This window comes from Cavia porcellus, unplaced genomic scaffold (assembly GCF_034190915.1).
Source record: "Cavia porcellus strain 051 isolate PalLab524CR breed Dunkin Hartley unplaced genomic scaffold, mCavPor4.1 scaffold_11, whole genome shotgun sequence".
Classification (NCBI taxonomy): domain Eukaryota; kingdom Metazoa; phylum Chordata; class Mammalia; order Rodentia; family Caviidae; genus Cavia; species Cavia porcellus.
The window spans coordinates 5,507,527-5,527,586 of record NW_026947494.1 but is presented as its reverse complement, the minus strand read 5'-3'; the positions used below and the strand labels follow the sequence as shown (position 1 = coordinate 5,527,586).

The 20,060-nt window shown below is 45.1% G+C and overlaps 1 protein-coding gene across 5 annotated transcripts in view; it reads right to left on the bottom strand.

The window, feature by feature from the left end:
• Window positions 1–20,060, bottom strand: part of Adcy2 (adenylate cyclase 2) — a 396,939-nt gene that overhangs the window by 5,356 nt on the left and 371,523 nt on the right. For all 5 annotated transcript variants that reach the window (XM_063257949.1, XM_063257950.1, XM_063257951.1 and 2 more), the window contains 3 exons: window positions 18,094–18,201; window positions 7,310–7,424; window positions 2,925–3,049 (listed from right to left, as the gene is read on the bottom strand). In XM_063257949.1, coding sequence (XP_063114019.1) covers window positions 2,925–3,049; window positions 7,310–7,424; window positions 18,094–18,201 — 348 coding nt within the window. The remainder of the gene's footprint in view (window positions 1–2,924; window positions 3,050–7,309; window positions 7,425–18,093; window positions 18,202–20,060) is intronic.

The following is a 20,060-nucleotide window of genomic DNA, read 5'->3' as shown; positions in this document are numbered from 1 at the left end:
ATGCCGAGCCATGCTGCAGTCCCCATCAGAGGAGTCTACACTGCACAGCCCCCAGCAGGAGGGAAGGAGAAGGAGCAGGCATTCAAGGCTCACTGGCAGTGGGGTCTCCTGAGCAGAGCCAGCTGTGAGGGATGGGGAGACGTCCTCTCTTCTTCCCGTGCTTTCCTTCGTTATCTGCCTTCTCTGTTGGGCTTTTGCTTTCTTTGCAGCAACTACTGACTGACTAATAATGTGAGTGGAAGAAGGAAACACTTAGAAATGATGTTTGGTCATTCTACAAAAATCAAAGCCATGGTTTAGAAAGGCCACCGAATAAATCCTGGGACAAATGAGGCGGGACACTTTGAGAGGCAGGTGAGTAATGAACATAGTACATTTGATGCCAGGGGAGTGGAAGGCATTCTACACAAGTACGAGAGGCTGGCAGGACTCTCCTAATTTCCAGAGGCAAGGTTAGATGTGGCCCTTAGCCAGGTATAGGGAACCCCACCCCTGCCCCTGGAAGGCTGGGTGGAGTAGGTTGTCTGTGCTCAGGATGTAGGACCCATCTCCCTTACCCAGCTACTGGGGCTGAGAATGAATAAGACCGGAGGAAGCCACTCCTGAACTTAATGCTCTGGGTTGTCACAGTGCAATGTGGGTTACTGCTAGATTAAAGGGTCTGCTATCACTGGTGCAATGGTCTTTATCTTATTAGAATCTTGTAATTGTTGTAGGTATCTTGATGATAGAGTTAAAGACATCATATTACAGTGAAGTATGCATATTCATGTTTGTAGCAGCATAATTCATAATAGCTAAACTTTGGAAGCAACCTGTATGTCCATCAGCAGATGAATGGATAAAATGTGCTATTTACACACAGTGGAGTACTACTCTTCCATAAAGAAGGATAATCTCAAGTCATTTGTAGGAAAATGGATGCACTTCGAGACTATGTTTGTTATATATAAAAATATGTGGTAATCATGATTCCCCATTATGTGGCCTTGAAGCCTTATAAAGTTTTCACTTATTAATTGGAAAGGCTTTATTCTGGGCTTCTTGATATGGAAATATTTGAAGCTATAGTATATGAAGTTTTATCCAAATATTTCAAGGAAAAAGACAGACACTATGGTAACTACTATTAAGTCGGGTTATTTGGTGGTGAAGCACTAGGTTGCTAAAACAGTCATGCTTTGACCTCTATTGTTATATTGTTGTCTTGTTTTATCTCAATTTCTCCCTTATTCTTTAAAAAAATTATTTAGTTATTTCTTATGTTTGTTTTAATTAAGGGGAAAAATTTAAAAAATTAGGATATATAATAGTAACTCTTTTTGATTTCCTATTAACTTGTTTTGAAGTCCTGTAATACTCCCACAATCTTGTTTTGACTGATTAGACTCTGTTCCATTCTGTATGATAGTATCAAGTTTGAGGGTATAGGCAACTACTTTGAAGGCAATAAGATTCACTAAGATGCCCATTCTGGTTTGACTATTGTCTCCTTTGGAAGTCCTGTAATGTTTACAATGCCTAAGTTTTATTGGTCTTGTTCTCTACTGTTTTGCCCAACTTTATAATATCTAATGAGATAGACAATTCTTTTTAAGGAAACAAGAGACAACGTTGATAACCATTGTTAATAACCTTGTACTCTGTTCTACATCATGTGCTATGTCTATCCTTGGTTTTGACTGACAGCTTTGTTTTGGCATATTTGACTTTATTCTCTCCCCTCCAAAAAAGTAATAAGAACTAAGGAGTAATAAAATCCAAAATGTGTAAATTTTGTTGTAAAAAAGAGAGGGGAAAAAAAAAGAGCTCTAACGGATATAACAGCAAGTGTGTTTAGGGGTGTTAAATAGCTGACTATATTAATGTTTTTGGATCATTGAACACAGCTGTTTGCAGTCTCTCTGTTTGAATGTCCACTTTGTATTCTTTGATACTGTGATTTGAGCAACTATTTCCAAGATGATAATATGTAATCTATTAACAGGTGATTTCTTACTGTTATGTTTTTTTTTTGTAGTTCTGTATTACGTGTACCCTTACACCGCTTTGTTTTGTTTTGTGTTTTTCTCTTTTTCCTCTTAAATAAAATAAAAAAAAGACTATGTTTGTTATGGTTTATGTTTGGATGCCCCCCCCCACCTCCATTCTCACCCAGTCATGGAGACAGCTAAATCGAGCATTTGTGATTGGTTTGTTGTGTAGTGCTGAGATTGTAGTGTGAGTGTGAGTGCACACCTGCCCAGGGGCAGGGAGCTGGCATACAATATAAGAGAGGGAAGAAGGCATGCTTTTCCCTTTTTCTGTCCTTTATGCTCTTGTCACTTACGGCCGCCATGAACGGCTGCTCATTAGCCAGGCCACCCTGCCTTGGAGCCAGCTGAGTGAAACCTCCAAAAACTGTAAGCTGAATAAACCTTTCTTTCATTTTGGGCACCAAGTATTTTGTCTTAGCAACAAGAGAAAAGTAACCAAGACAATGTTGAATGAAATAAATCAGACACCTAAGCTTAACTATTGCATGGTTTCTCATATATGAGAAACTCAAATTATAAATAAAAAGATGTAAAATAGGAAGTAGGGAGACAGGTCTTCCTCAGATGAAAAGGGGATAGAGAAATGAAGGGAAGGGAAGAATAAAGGCATTAGGTGCAGGGCCCGAAGCCACACAAAGAGCATAAATATTGCGTACTACCAACCTGAACTAATAAAAAAATAAAAATGGGGAAAAGGGGGGAATTAGTACCTCTAGGATAAAGAAAGTTATATGTAAAAGAAAAAACAGTTAATATAAAAACTAGTATATCTGCCATAAAAAGGTTTGAGTTCTAAGATTTACCTTTTAAAATTTTATATGAACTTACTATTATCATCATTGGTATGGTTATATCTATTGACAGAATGGGTGAGGAGACTTGAGTCACCTGTATCTTGTCCAGGACTCCGGTGCTGTCCATCCTGCTGGCCACATTGACGGTGTTGCCCCAGATGTCATACTGCGGCTTCTGGGCGCCGATGACACCAGCAATCACAGGTCCATGGTTAATGCCTGTGACACATCAGAAGGGGGTTAAGGAGACCCAGATCGCGGCCACGGTCTCAACCTGGAGAGCTGCCCGTGGTCGTCCTTGAGGAGACATGAAACTGAAACTCTGAAGCTCAGCCAAGTCACTCCTCCAAGCTTAGCATCTCCAAAATGTGCGCTGGCCACTTGCATGACTAGATCTTATTTTGCATTTATACATCCACATAGTCATCCCCAGAATGCTGCTGATATTACTGTAATAGGAGCATTTTTCTATGTGGCTGTGTAACCATAGCAAAAAATCTACAGGACTGCTGTTTTTCAAGAATTTCAGAGTTCATGCTAATTTTGAAATATGCACATTTTAATTTCAAGTGGACACCTAGAGGGGATGGACTGTACTTCATTGGCCATTTTGCCTCTGTACGGTTTTGGGGTTGACACCGTTTTGCCCCAGTGACAATCTCAGTGACAACCGTTACAGCCGTGTGACCACAGCTTGTCTGATTTCCATGCTCTGTTCGGACTGCCTTCCACATCTAACTTCCCTCCCTGTCACACACACCCATGGGTGGGCCCTGAGGCCCAGCTGTGTTTCCCAGGAGGAGTCACAGAGGGCGACTGGTTGCACAGGAGGAGGCAGACACACAGAACACAGTGGGGTGTGTGTGTGTGTGGCTCTGCTCCTGCGACTCTGCGCTTCTGTGCTCCTGCTTCTCCCCACCAGCAGACGGGTGGCTGTTGATATCCTTCCACAGTATGGTGGTGACTCCTACTGCCCAGCCAAGTTCTAGTGAGCTCCCCTAGTTTCCACTACTGGCAATGAGGATTCCATCTAGGCCCCCATTTAAAATATCTTCCCATGTGTGTTGAAATGAATTTGATGCAATAAAAATTTGGGGGAGTTTTTCACATAAGGAAATGATGTGCATTTAATAACATGCTGCAGGGGTAAGATGGGAGAGGGCAGGGGACTACGGCGGGGAGTTCCAGGGGCCTTGCATTTGGAGAGGAGGTGGGCACAGCTGGAGACCAGCTGAAGACATCCTTCATGAGAGGTGACACAACATGGTCATTGGGCCAGCTCTGGAAGGTCCACCAGGTCCTGCTGCTTGGGTTCTTGTCCTTCTTATTGCTGACTTTCCCTGGCATTTGTCAGAGCCCTAAGCCTCCTTGCTAACTATGATATGCTATGGAGACTTAAGGAAAGGTCCCAAGAGCAGTTCAGGAAGTCACCTCTCTCTGACCCAGGTGGGCTGCTTGGCTAAGGGCAAATGGAGTTTCCACAATGTTGGGGTCCATAGGTTTCGCTGTCACTTCCCAGATAATGCGGCACCCAGGGCCACTGGTAACAGAGGTGATACTGATTCTTCTGACCTCCCTCTCTTAGCAAATGAAATGATAAAAGCCCTGTTACTGCAACTGACATTGGAGTTCAGGGTGTGCTTTAACACTAAGTGGGACAGAAGGTGTCATCTGTTACCATGAGCCAAAGTTTCAAAACCGAGGTCAATATCTCCAACCCAAGGGGGAGAGTCCTCTGGGTCCTCTCCAGCCCAGAGTTGGGGTGGGATGACTGCCTCTCTCGGGAACCCGACAGGAACACAAGGACCAGCGGCTGTCACGGGAAGGTTGCATTAGTCTGACAGTACTGATTGGTGAAGGTGTTTCTGGGAGATTTAATTCAGGACAAATGACCATCTTAGGGACAGATTTTAGGCAGCATTTTCTCTTCACAGTGGGAGCTTATCCCCAGACACCATTCAAACACTATTCCATAACTTTAGGTAGAGAAGAGGTGAGAAATCCATTCCCTTTGCTTTTGGGGAGGACTGAAGAAAACTCACTTCTGCTTTGGAGAGCCCAGCTCTGGAGCAAGCTTAGCTCACCGAGAGTCAGGTGTGGATGCTGGTCCAGAAGGCATCCGCTCATCCAGGGGCTGCCCTCCTGGCTGCTGCAGACTCCTGCGTGAGTAGCAGCTCCCAGGGCGGGGAGAGCCTAGCTGAATACTGATGCCAACAGGGCCACCCACTTAGTGCGGGAGAGTGACTGATTTGTGGCTCTGATTAGCCAAGCTCAGGATGCAAAACAAAACAAAACCAAAAAAGGTGCAAAGGGTGAATGCAGCTCTTACATGGTCACTTTCCGATGATAAAATTATGCTTCTGCTTTCCTACATGGGAATTGCCACTGGATGGCGCTATGTGTTGAGGTCTAGCAGGGAAGCACAGGAAGAGAGGCAGAGGCTTTGGGGAGGGGACGTTCCAGGGCCAAGTGAAACAGTCAGTTAGACCTCTTGAGCAGTCTACAGGGCCGATCCATGGCCTGAGCGCATCCACGCTCTTAGCTGTTAAATAATAGGTCTAAAGCTAGCACTTGGCAAACACTTGCCCAGGGGAGAACATCCAATTGCTCTCCTTAATTTGGAAAATATTAGAGTCCAGACCAAGAAAATTGCTTTGGATGCAGGCCATGTAACCAGCAAAGAATTGTCCTGTTCTTACACTGAAGTGCAGGGCAGGATTATTTTGGTCCATGTATGCTTAGCTTATGCCATGCATACATTTTTCTTCTCAAAAGAGAGCACAGTGGATCGGATATGGTTTCACTGTGATTGGAGGGGTTGTGTTAAGTAGAAGCTTAGTCCTCTGTGTGGTGATGTAAAGGGGGCGGAAACTGCCACAGGTGAGATTTAGTGTAAGGTCATTAGGTCTCTGGGGGCACCACCTGTGAGGAGATTAATGCTGGTTTCCCACTGAGTTCCCACAGAAGTGGGCTGTTATAAAGCAGCGAGCCTGACTTTCTAATCTCTCCCTGGCCTCCCCTCTTGCCATATCATCTGTCATCCTCACACACAGTGCCACCACAATGCCACTTGTCACACTGTGGTGTAGCCAGAAATTCTATGGGTTGAACCATAGAATGCATTTGCAGTCTGCAAAACTGAGAATGAAGCAAATTCCTGTACTGACCTCAGATATGTTGTTACAGTAGCAGGAAAAAAAGCAGTAATACAGAATGGTAGAGGAAAGTTGGAGAATACCATTTTCCAAGATATCAACACAACAGGGAGGCTCTTGGGCCAAGGGGACCTGTTTGATGTGGTCAGCTGCTTGCCCGCTAGGCCTGCCTCACCCTTGTGTTCAATAGAGCCCTGATGAAGCTCACTGTGCAGAGAAGAGAAGCATAAAGAAAAATCTACTCAAGCTCAAGATGGACAATTGCTGGCATGTACAGAGAGCGTATCTCATTTGCTAAATGAGATATAAAACATTTCTTGATTTTAAAATTCAGGCCACATGTAGAAGATGAAGAAAATAGTTTAAATATCTTACACTTTCCAAAGAGCAGAAATCTGTATGTAAGAAAATGTTAAAAACTATGCAGATGGAATCTGTCTCAAGAACTACTCCTCCATGGTCTATCAGAAGCCAAATGTGTTACCAAGAAAACCATCAAGCTATAGAAGCAGCTCTTAAAAATCCTGAATGATCACAACTGTGCATCCATCATGAGGAAGCTGTGTGCTAACTTGGTGGCTCAAAACTCACGTTTTTTTGAAGTATCTGTGAAAGTCATCATTAAACATACCAAGAAATCAACTTAAATTTTGTTAAGAACTTATTAGAAATCAGGAAGTCTTTTTTTAAATGTATGGAAAGTGATTATTTTTTTATGATAAAGAAAACTAGTTTTTCTCCTGCAGTGATTGTACAACTCTAAAGAGCTACAGCTATTTCAGAACCGAGAACATGTTTGCTGTTTTGGTTGCATGTGACCCTGTGACATGAGGCTGTCCTTCAACAACTTTAACATTCACCTTTTCATTGCATTTTCATATCCCTGAAATCTGGGTGCACGGTATGATTAGTGGCAAGCTCTAATTTCATTGGTAATGGTCTGGAAAATAACAGAACAGCTTCCAGTCAACAACTTCCAATAAGCCAGCTTACTGCTATGCATGTCCTGCCTTGAAGATGGAAGGACAGGACATTAGCTGGACAAACAGGAGATGTGGGGGCTGAAACTCAGCTCACACTCCAGATGCTAAACCATGTGCCTTCAGCTTGGGTCCAAACAAATGGTGTTTTCCTGACTTGTACAAAAGTGCTTTAGAGACCATGGCTTCCCTGAGCCCCGCCATCTACAATTCAGTCCTGCTGCCTTCAGATGGCACTGAAACTGGTCTACTCCACGTCCAGGGCCAGTGATGCATTTCAGGACTTTATTCTTTTTCTGAAACCTTTGTCCTGGCTGCAACCTGCATCTCTCCGCACAACATACCCACTCGCAGCTTGAAGTCATTGAAGGAGTGCTTGTTGATGGCATCCAGCTTGGCCACCAGGGCAAAGGCAAACTCCACCATGGTGCCTATGTGCATGTACTGACGCTCGGGCTCCTACAAGGAAGCAGACAGCGCAGAGGGTGTCAGAGCTGCATGGAGTGGAAAATAGCCCCACCACAAGCCTGCCTGCAGGCTGAAGGGAATGCCGACACACGCAAAGACATGTTGGAAGCATCACCTCTCACTGCCAGGAAGCCTACTGTGGGAACCTACTGTTGTGACAGGGGACAGAAGTTTCAGAAGACACTGGCTTGAGTGTTTGTCTCATGCAAAGTGTTTCAGGCATGGGGCTCATACATCGGTGACACTGTGGAACCCCGAAGACACCAACAGGCCAGCTTTTCTCCATCTTCCCTCTCCACCCATGCTGGGCCTTCTTGCTGGCTCCAGCTCTGCTGGCCTCTAGGAGCTGCCTCCCTCATCCCAAACATCCAGCCAAGAATGACCAGAAAAAGCTCTAGAGGGAGGAGTGCCAGGCTCTCCATCGCTGCTCCACGGAACTCTCTGACAGCAGTGGGCTCCCACCTCGTAGGACAGGGCTCCCTCTTCCTGGGTGCAGTGTTTGGTTCTCTCTCTGCAGTTTCCCTGGCTCTGTTAATACTCTGCTTCCTCTTGCCCTTTTACGCCTGCATGAGGAGAGTGCTGTGGGCTAAATGATAGATCCCCAGTTGAAGTCCTAATGTTGAAGTCCTAATCCCAGTACCGCAGAATATAACTCTTATCTGTTTGAAAATAGGTCTTTAAAGAGGTCACCAAATGAGGTCATTAGTATGAGCAGTCATCCAAAAGGACTGTTGTGCTGACAGGAAGAGGACACCAGGACTCAGGCGAGCAAGGAGAGAAGACCACATGAAGTCATAAGAAGGCGGCACCATCTCAAAACCATGGAGAGAGGACCCAGGGGAACTCACTCTGCCCACACCTTGACCTTGGACTTCTGGCCTCCAGACTGGAAAGAATAAACTCTTTTTAAGCCATCCAGTTTTGTGGTCTTTTGTTAGGTGACCTTTGCAAACCAATGTAATAGGAACTATTTATCCAAATATTTTATCAGTCCATGGGGTTGCAAAAATTATGCAGCTGAAAGATAGAAGCCCAAAGTTTTTGATGGGAGGTAAGTGAGAATATCTATGAATGCTTACTATTAATTTATTCATATTATTCCTGCTACTAATTTATAGTTACCATTCACTTATAACATTCCTTATATTTATGTCTTCAAATTTATCTTTCCTTAGCTTGTGCTTATGTCTATGTTTTAATAAAGAGTACTCATCATGCATATGACTCATAGAAATATTAACTACCACATTTGAAGGCTTCCACTCCCCCAGGACTCAGCAGTTGGGCACACACAATGGTTTGGGGAGCGATCTCTGTTTCAGGTTAGGTGGGTGACTCGGGCTTCAGGCGGAACTGAATCCCAGAAGCAGCCTACCGGGGATTGTGGTCCAGGTAAGGACGTCTGTTTTGGTGGTAAAGTCAAGGTTCTGGAAGTGTCCCTCATGTACGACTTTGTGAGCACTCCCAGGGGAGGCACTACTCTGCTAATTAGCGGAATAAGGTTTCCGGCACAGAAGTGCTTGGAGAGTGTCTACAGAGTGACTAAGCTTTGCCCGACAGTGGGTGAATCAGGAGGAAGTGGCAAGGAAGCAGGAGAGGAGAACTGTCAGACTCGGTGGGAAGCAGAAGCCAATGGATGCTGACCAGGGAACCGCTGCCCAGGAAGGACCGTTTGTGTCCGCTAAGGTTCCCCAGGAAGAAAGGGATCCATCTTGAGGGATGGACTTGGGACATGCCCTCAGCTAGGACATGAAGGGGAGAGAGTGGGTGAGGGACACTGGAAGCATTAGAGATGAGGAGAAGCAGAAGAGGAGCTGCTGTGTATCTCAGGCGAGGACTTCTGAGCCAGTGCTAAAGTCTGTGGGTCCCAGAAGAGGGCCAACTAGAGACTGAGAAAGATCTCAGAGACAGAAAAGGCACCTGGTGTCCGCGGCAGAGATGACCTTCTCCATGATGGTGAAGACGAAACCAACTTTAAGAGGGGGGAGCAGGAGACAGGGGATATGAATCACAGGGAGGTGGGGGAAACCATGGAAGCCACTACCAGGAAGAGAACCGTGACACCACTTATACTTCAGCTCCGCACAGCGACTGGTGAGCAGAATCGAGGGACAGCGTGCTGAACGGAGATCCTCAGCCTGGGTGTTGCCATGCTTGGGGCAGACAATTCCTGGGTTGGAGGCTCACCCTGAGCATCCCAGGGCGCTTAGTGCCATCTGACCTAGACCTACTGGACACAAGTGGCATATTGACACGTTACCTGGTTGAAAACCACTGCACTAAATAATACCAATGTGCATGGACAGGAGGGGTTAAGTTTCTCTTTAAAAGAGGAAATTTTTTGCTTGCCTTGGGTGAATTAACCATTCCGGAAAAAGACAAATGCAATGCATTCTTGCCATAAAAATCCTCAGCATAAAATAACAAGAAGAAAAAATCAAACAAATACAAAACTGGAACTGCGAAGCTAACAGTCAGTTCACTTAGGTGAAAATGCAGAAGGTCACTTCTGAAGGATACTAGGTTTCCCATCACAGCTCACTGGTGTCCTCGGCCTCACGACTTACAGGGAACCTGGGACTTGAGGATTATGCTGCATCTGTGAAACACCTTCTCTCTTAACCAGGAAGCACAGACTCTTAAATCAATCAACGGAATCTTGTGTGGCAAGATTACACAAGTGTCCAGTCAAGAAGAAGCATTTGCATGGGTGGAGAAAATGGCTTGCTTTTTATCACACGGAGGATTAGCACACAAGCCCAGCACCCCGATAAATTAGCATCCTGTCTGTTCTCCTGCAGGTTTGTAGTGGAGGCTTTTAAGGGACCTCAGTAATAAGAGATTGAGTTCCAATGGTGAGGTTTAAACCCAATGTCAATAACCCACACAGGCTTAGTAAATCCCAGAATGAAATTATGTTCGGTCTCTGGAAGAACTTAATTCATTTTGAAAGGTCCTCACAACTGAGCTCTTGATAAATATTTGATGGCAGCATGAAGCAGCTATTTCTCCCATGACCCAAATTATTTCTGCTAGATATCTCCAAATATCTAACTGACCTCCAGCCACACAGCAAGACAACCTGCTCAGGTCCCTGGAACAAAGCTTGTAAACTGACTGTTCTAGAAGTTTCACCAACAAGGAGCGCATAATACATTCGTGTGTAATGGAATTATTTAAAAATCTGAGTGACTGATAACAACTGGAGTCTCATTTTAGGTGAGAATTAATACAATCCTCTTTCCCCTCTTTCCTCCATTCACCAAGCACCTGCTTCATGCTGGGCACTGGGAGATTTCTGCTTCCCTACTTGCTTTTGCAGGGACTTGGGCATATGAGGAAAGGGGCACTGAGCTCCCCTGTGTGGGGCTCACAGTTCTCTGAGGGGACACCCCGGATCCTGGTAGGCAGAAGAGCTGCATGCTGCGATGCTCCACTCACCCAGGGGTGGAAGCTCAGGGAGTAACTCTTGGGTCAGAATCAGGCTCAGCTCCAGGTTCCCAATCATCAGTGCTGCAGCTCTGCCTGAGCCACTTAATTTCTCTGGGCTTCAGTTTCTTCGTGGTAAAATGGGACAATAATTATGAACCACAGCAGGTTGTGGTTAGGATTAAAGGAATTGCTCAGGCATCCACCTGACTCCATAGGCCTTGGGATGCATCTAGCATCCTAGGTGACATGTGGATAAGCACATCACCCTGATTGATATGGAAAGCATTAGGAGGGAGGAATCAGTGGATGGCTTGTCAGGTTTCTGTTATTGTGACAAAGCACCTGAAATAACTTAAAAGGAAAGGTTGACTTTGGCTCCCAGTTCCAGACGCCTCAGCCCATGGTAGCTGAACCTGGAATGGTGCAGTGCATCATGGTGGGTGCTATGTTTTGTGTATAGATGTCCCCCCAAACCCTTATGCAGTCATGGGAGAGGGCTTTTTCAGAGGTGGCTGAATCTAGAATGTGTGACTGATTCTTGGTGCAATGCTAGGATTAAGGGTACTAAGACTAAGGGTGAGTGATTACTAAGTCAGTGCACTGACTGGTCTAGCACGGCACTAATCTTGGCAGACTGCATACAATGTAGGGATAGAAAGAGCTTGTCTTGTCCCTTGCTTGCTTTGCTACTTCTGCCTGCCATGAACTGTTTCTCCTCTGCCAGGTCACCCTGCCGTGGAGTCAAATAGCTACAGACTGAAACCTCTACAAACTGCGAGCCAAATAAAACTTCCCTCTCTTTGGGTGTTGGGTATTTCATTTAGCAGTGAGAGAAAAGTAACTGAGACAGTGAGAATATGTGGAGGAGGAGGACCGTTCACTTTACAGAAGCCAAAGAATTAAAGAAAGAAATGGGTCAGTATCTCAAGATTCCCTTCAAGGGCTTGGCCCAGGGACCTTATTTCTCCCTCTAGGCTCCATCTCCTAAAGGTCACATTGACCCCCAGCAGTGCCACAGTGAGAGACCAAGCCTTGCACACGAGGGCCAGGGTGGTGATCCATGTTCCTTACCCTAGAACTATGAGACACTGAGGTAAGACGATTACAAGTTTGAGACCATTCTGGGAAAATTAATGAATTGGTGAGTCCATATCTCAAATAAATAAATAAACAAATAAATAAGGCTTGAAGATCTAGCTCAGTGTAGAGGTCCTGGGTTCCACTTCTAGTGCTGTAAATGAAAATCCAAAGCATAACAGGAGGGAAGGGCCTCAGGGTCCAGGTTGGCACTTCCTTTCCTGCCCTGATGGATGCTTTGACAGAGACCTCGGTGAACAGGAGTCTCAGTGAGTGTGCTGAAGAGGCACAGCTCATCTCCTCACAGGTCTCAGTGCCTGTTAACAGCATGGGTGTAGAAGGAAACTCGTCTCTTGTGGTAATGCTTTGGTGTGTGTACAAAATTGCGCAGCTCTGAGTCCCTACATGCATGTGCAATGACCTCGACCTGTCTTCTCCTCCTGTGGACCAGGCGGGGAAGCCTCAGAGGCCCTCTCCTTGTTCTCTGGCCTGCCTGGCATCCCCCGCAATCTCTGTTTACCCCGCACTCTGTCATCTTGCTGTCCTCCTCATGTTCTAGCTCAGGCTGTGCACCCCAGGGGAGGAGGTCACAGGACCTGAGTGCTAAATAACAACTGGGCAGCTCAGTGGTCAGCTCCTAAGGCAGGCATAGACAGCTTTGGAGGTAAAACAAACATTTTCTGCTCTTGCTGTGGCCAACTGGAGTTTGCCAATCCCCTGACTGAGCGGGAAGAGGACGCTTGGCGGGGGGTGTGTCCACAAAGGGGCCTAGAAGTTGCCCTTGGTCCTCAGCTCAGACCTGCTGCCCAAACTACACACAGTAAGTAAGTAAAATGCTACACTTGGCCCACAAGACTCATGCAGGGACATCTGGCCACCCAGTGAGTGTGTGCTCATGGAACGCCTGCTCTTGGGGCAGTATTTCATTTCTTGGCAAGTACCTGCTTCCTTTAAAAACAGTAATCAGTTCCTACATGGAACGTAATCCTGTAGCCATACTGACTTTGCACTGAAAGTCTGAACTCACCATCTCATTTAAAAACTACCAGCGAAGGGAAGCAGAGGCACCATGCAGCCCTGCCTGGGTGGGGGTTGATGGGCTCTTGCATTTATTTTCTGAGTGAATGAGGCTGTTGCATAAGTACAGTGGTTTATGAGCTCATTTCTTTCCACGACTCTGGTTGCACACTGAATTGGATGAGAACCACATGACATTTCCCTGTAAGGTCAACGTGGAACCTAACTTGAATTGGATTCAGTTCTTGTCCAATTTAGTTCACAGCCAGAAGCGGGGAAAGAATTAGGTTCATGAACCAAGACACCACTGTACAAATAAAAGCTGAATTGCAAAAACGTGGGTATCCAGATACGTTTGTCTCTTTTAAGAGAATCCTATTAATTCTTAGAAAACCCTATTTATCTTGCATACTAAGTATCTTTTGTTGTCAAGCCAGGGATTTGTTTTTTTTTTTTTTTTTTTTTTTTTTTTATTTAAGAGGAAAAAGAGAAAAACACAAAACAAAACAAAGCAGTGTAAGGTTACACATAATACATAACTACAAAAAAAAACATAACAGTAAGAAATCACCTGTTAATAGATTACATAATATCATCTTGGAAATAGTTGCTCAAATCACAGTATCAAAGAATACAAAGTAGACATTCAAACGGAGAGACTGCAAACAGCTGTGTTCAATGATCCAAAAACATTAATATAGTCAGCTATTTAACATCCCTAAACACACTTGTTGTTATATCCGTTAGAGCTCTTTTTTTTTCCCCTCCCTCTCTTTTTTATAACAAAATTTATACATTTTGGATTTTATTACTCCTCAGTTCTCATTACTGTCTTGGGGGGGAGAGAATAAAGTCAAATATGGCAAAACAAAGCTGTAAGTCCAAACCAAGGATAGACATAGCACATGATGTAGAACAGAGTACAAGGTCATCAACAATGGTTATCAACATTGTCTCTTGTTTCCTTAAAAGGAATTGTCCATCTCATTAGATATTATAAAGCCGGACAAAACAGTGGAGAACAAGACCAATAAAACTTAGGCATTGTGAACATTACAGGACTTCCAAAGGAGACAATAGTCAAACCAGAATGGGCATCTTTGTGAATCTTATTGCCTTCAAATTAGTTGCCTATACCCTCAAACTTGATACTATCGCACAGAATGGAACAGAGTCTAATCAGTCAAAACAAGATCTTGGGAGTATTACAGGGATTTGTTAATAGGAAGCATTTTGTTTATAACTAGAGAAACAAAGCCTTAAGCTCATTTCAGGTAGATTATAGAAGGCAACAGAGACATGCACGTTTTATAAAAATCATATTAGCATTAACATTTATCAAGCTTGTTTTTTTCCCTCCAATTGAGTGCAGCAAGGTTTCCTTTCAGGAAACCTTCACTGAAGTTAAGAATGACCTTACTGGATTTTAATTAAAAGCCATAATCACAAATTGCTCACACAGAGTAGAAATTTTCTGCACAGATACAATGACATATGGTATTTTGTGTATGTCAAAAACCCTTATCTCTGCTCAACTGGAGGGGCTAACCCTATCAGTATTCAAAACAGCACATAAACCACTATTGTGTTATTCTCACCATTAGCATTTTTATTGCTTACTATGACATGGGGCCTAGTAAATGCTCTGGGTATTAAATGTCATCTTCTTGACAGTCATGAAATGAGGATGATCATCGCGTTACACACAAGGAAACCGAGACGCAGAGGCTATGCACTGAGCTGGCTCATTTAAAAGTCATGTCCTTGCATCTCCACCCTAAAGGTCAGCACGACTGTCAGCAATGACCAGAAGGGAGTCAGCACCCAGTAAGGGCTTAGAAGGAAAGTTCTCTTCTGTTGAGGGCTGGGGAGATGAGGCTCTTTGCTTAGGTACATGTGGAAGCTGTTTAGATACAAACACCCAGACGATGGTGTGAATAGGGCAGGTGCAGGACGGGCAGGTGAGAAGAGGAGGGGGTGAGGCAGTATCAGGGGCCACTGTGCAGATTTATGGACAGTCAGATGGCGTCCTACACCCTTAGTGTCTGGGTCTGAAGGCCTGTGCTATGCTCTTGTTCTCTTTATAACCTTGGGCAAATTACTTCATTACTCCATACCTCCGTTTCGCCATTTGTGAAATAGGGGTTTTTCTACATGTGCAAAGGTCCAAAAAAAAATTAATTGAGTGTTAACAAATCTGGGGGAAAAACCACGGATCTGATTGGGAGACACGGCTTTGTGGAACAGAGTGAAGGAAGCCCAGCGCTGTTGACTAGATGGGCAGATGGGCGGCCACACACCCCATCATTGGAGAGAAAATGCATGTAGTAGCTGTGTGAGGGCCCTGCTGGGAACCTGCCATGCCAGGCCAGGCTCTGCTGCGATCTTACAGCGGCCGGAGACATGCACACACGCACATACTTCCGAGGAAGCCAACAGTGAGATGTAGCAGCATGGTGAAGGAAGATCGGCAAGGGCAGGAAGCCTTCCAAGAAGGCTGAGAGACTCGGTCAAGATCTGGAGAGGCTCCTCTGGTGGTAGCCCATGTTCAGGGTGCGGCAGTCCCCTGGGGAGCCAAGGTGAAGGGGAGCAAGCCTCAGGCCCCTCCAAACCACACAGAACTTCGCTCATAGCAGCCCCCTCGGCTAGTGCTGCTGCAGGTGACAAGCATCTGCGCAGAGCACTGTCTGGTCTGCAGAAAAGCATCCCATGATGAGGCTGGTGCAGAGACGGCAAGGAGAGGTGGCTGGTGGGTCAGGGTGGGGGCTGCAGGTTCTGCAACAGGGCTTCTTGGGGAGTCAGAAGGACAAGAAGAAGTGGGCTGGTGTGAGTAAGCTGCACTTCCATGGGGAGCTGGGGGCTGTACCCAAACACGATATCTGCCATGAGGCAGATATCGGAGATGCAGAAGAGATAGATATGCTCTCAGGAGAGACCCCTGATGGAGAAGAGGGGCTGGGGAAAGCATAGAAGGGGCGCAGCCAGGGGAGGGGGCTGTGCCTGGAGGGAGAAGAGGTCTGCTGGACACAGGTGATACTCGCTGTCCCAAAGGCCATAGATGGGGCCTGGGCATGAACAATCAGAGGACACAAACAGGTTCAGAGTCGGGATACTCGCAGCAGTTTCTGGTCAAAAGCGGAAATTTCTGGTGTTGGTAGCGGTGAGGCGGGATTGCAGGGGTGAGGGAGACATGAGAGGAAGGAACAGAGGTCCTGGAGGTGGGCTGTGAGCCGATGACGCAGGAAAATGGATGGGTCGTGAGACCGCGGTGTGAAGACAAGTAAGTCAGACACAGAAACCAAACCTCATGCGACTTCCCTTATGGGAAAACCACCAAAATACAGATGAGTTAAAAAGTAAAACAGACTTTCTGGAGATGGGGACGGGATCAGGAGAAACGTAAGGGAGAAATGGGGGATGATCAAAAGTGGTCAAGATATGATTATATATAATCACATATATATGAATTTCCAAAATGAATGTAAATATTCTGTACTGAAAAATGCAGAAAATCCAGGATGCACTGAAATAGGAGAATTTTAAATAAAGATAATGTTTGTATCCTTGCAGCCCTGACTGCTTAGGTGGCTACACTGGACATAGGACTGAAGCATGTGAGGTTAAGTGAGGTCACAAGGGTGGGACCCGGATCAGATGGGATTGGTGCCTTTATGAAAGAGCAGGAGACACAGCCCGCTCTCTCTGTCTCGCTCTCTCTGTGTCTCTCCTCTTTCTCAGCCCTACTCTGCCAAGTGAGGACACAGCAAGAAAGCAGCTGTCTATAACCCAGGAAAAGGGCCTTCAGCTGCCCCGTGCTCTGCAGAGCAGTGATGACCGTAGCTAAACTAATTTGTGCGCAGTATTTTGCTCAGGCCGACCATGTCCTGGGCTCCCACGGGTCAGCTCCAGCAGTGCTGTGCTTAGGGCCTTAGAGTCCGAGATGGGAAAAGCAAAGCCTGTCTTTCCATTCATGTTTTCATGTTATTTTTAAAGGCACTGAAGAAGTGTAAGTTTGCTTTTATTAAAGTCAGGATGGTAAAGTTATAATTAGTTTTCTTATATAAATAAATTTAAAATTGAAATGCTGTAATACTTTAATACCTCTATTTTACATTGTTTTCAGTATTTTTCAGCACTTTAATGTTTGGGGGATAAACGCTAATCATTAAAAGTAAACAGCGCTGTGCAGAGAGATTAACACACCTTTTTTTCTTTTGCCTCAGGCTCCAAACTGGTTTGGAAGCTTGCTATATTTTAAAAATTTCTTTTATTATTTTGTCTCTTCTGATTTTCCCTCCTTATTGCTAAAGTAATGCACACTGATTAGAAATAACACTGCACACCACTAACTGAAGAGAGGAGCCAATGGATCACTGGTCACCCCTTTCTTGTGGAAGACACAAGGAGGGTCCCACCTCCTTCCCTCTGCTCGTGGACCTCCAGTGGGACAACAGACCCTCTTCCACCACTCTGGGAGTTGCCCTGGGACAACACTGGCTGTTTCTCACCCCTTCTTTGGGAAGGAAGAGCTGAAAAAGTGGGGCTCAGCCTTCTCTCTCTTTGGAACCCGTTTGCCTTCCAGAAGCTGTGTCCTGGTGAGTTCCACTCTGTTCTGTACGGAGCAGGGGGCAGCGGCACTGCTACCCTGCACTGGTGGCCAGGCAGGAAGTGTGCTGTCCCCAGGGACACTGACCCCTGCTGATGACACAGCTCACACCAGTATGTCTGCACACACAGCCACACACAGAAGGAAGCCACACGACAGAAGATCTCAAATTCCCTAGTTGATGGAAGAGGCCAGATTTCGCCCAAATCACTTTTTCAACCAGATTGCCATATGGCTGACCTCATTTTTGGCCACATTAAAAGACTAGGACCTTTAGTGAGTCTCCTGTAAATAAATAACTTTCACCCTCTACTTCAGTACCGGTGTATTACAGCTCCTGGCTGTCTTGGGTTCTGCTCATCAGCAGGAGTTCTGAGAATGGACCCCAGCCCCAAGAAGACTCTGAGATTCTTCTTTTTTCTTACAGAACCTGAGACACTGAGCTCTGCGCTGTACCCAGGGGTCACTATGTGGATTCAGGGCCGACCCACAGGGGAGTGAAGCAGAGGCTCACGTGCACGTGTGTACCTGGGCATGCTCCTGGCTGGGCACGGCGCTCAGACCTGTTGCTGCCATGTACGTGCTGCCGATGGTCTTGATTTTTTCAACGCCACTGAATTTTGGTTTGGACAGCAGCTGCAAAGCAATGACAGTCCTTCAGTAACTTAGCTGGGTACAGCCTGGAGCAGAACACTCCACATCATTCTCAAATTCTAAGAAATTCACATTATACAAAGTGGATGTGACTCGTTTCCACCACTGTTAGCACTCTCTGACCCTGGGTTTCCTGGACAGAAGACTTTTTCGTAAAAAGTGTAACTTGAAAGGAAATGGAGTACAGTGAGTTACTTCCAATGAACATGAGTTATCTTCCGAACTGCTAGGGATGCACCAGGATAAATTACAGTGCAAGGGGTAATTCCTGATAAAGCTTGAAAGGCACTGATACACACTCATGAATCAGTGAGATTCCCTGCAGATTTGTAGTGTTTTGTGACCAATTATCTATGCTGAGGATTATCAGCTTTGCCTCTTAGTAGTGGAGATGGGAAGAATAAAATCTAAAAGAAGGAGCCTTCCAACCAGATGTGGTGTTGCAAGCCCGGAACTCTAGGAGACGAAGGCAGCAGAATCACCAGTCTGGGCAATTTAGCAGGAAGATGTCTCAAAAAATAAGAAAAGCTGGAGATATAGCTCAGTGTGAAGGCCCTGGGTTCAATCCTCAGCTCCACAAAAGAGGAAAAAAGGAAAGAGGGGAGGAAGAAAGAGAGAAACAAACAAACAAAAAAAACAAAAAAGAAAGAATGGAAGGAAGAAAGAAAGAAAAAAATAAGAAAGAATGAAAGGAAGGAAGGAAGGAAGGAAAAAAGAAAGAAAATGAATCTCTCTCCATCAGCCCGAATGCTAACACTTCTGGTTCAAATAGCTGCTATCAACTTCCCATCTGACTCCTCCTTGATCCACTACTTTAGGCTCTAAGGTGGAGGCAGAAAAGTTATATAGAACAGAAACTTTGAGGAAGAAGACGGCCCGGTGGAAGATCTGGAAAGTTCTATGTCTGCTCACAAAGGCAGGGCTCAAACCGAGGGCACCGACTGAGGCCCAGAAGCATTTCCTTGGCTTTTCCTTAGAGCTGTCATTTTCAGGCAAGATCCTTCCAGACAACGTGTCGAAGGACTGAAGCTAGTTATGTGTCACATACCCATGTGTCCCCTGTCACCCATGGATCCAGGAAAACAGTTATTTTATTGAGGTGCAGCTGGAGCTGACATGCCAATGTTTTTCATTCTGCTCCTGGTTACCACAGTGCAAATCTTTGGCTTTTATGAAGGTCCCATGGATATCTAGGGTCAACTTCATACAAGGATGGGGTAGAAGAAAACACAGGATTCGCAGAACATTTTGGGATCTGTTTGGTCTGAAACACCATGTTACAAAATCCCAGCACTGTATTTCTAAATTCCATGAACCCTGATTACATAAGGCCACAGAGCTCAACTTTCCTCCATTTTGGGAATGATAACAATCATGTAGTTGCAGTATCTGTACCACCAAAGGCGGGTTTATTTTCACCACAAAGTAGAACGTGGAATTTTTTTATGTCATTGAATACTGAACACTGAAATATGACACCTCTTTCAAATTCTAAAATACATACTTTATCCCTTCTAAAAGGTGATGTATAGTCCCCCATACACATTGCTTTGTCAATAGTAAGGTATGCCATTTACATATCACTCAAGCTGATGTCTGATAAAGATGTTGAACTATGCACAGACATGCTAATAATCTACCACAACAGACAGATTCATTATATTTTAATAAGTAAAGGGATGGCTAAAGACTTTCCATGAAAGTCAAGCCTTTATAGAAAATCTGAATGGAGATTTTGGTAGCTGTGTTGTGCTTAGTAACAGTGTCACTGTCTCCCCCCAAATCAGCCTGAGACCTAAATACAGTACACAGATTTAATTCAAGCCAACCAGAGCTAAGCC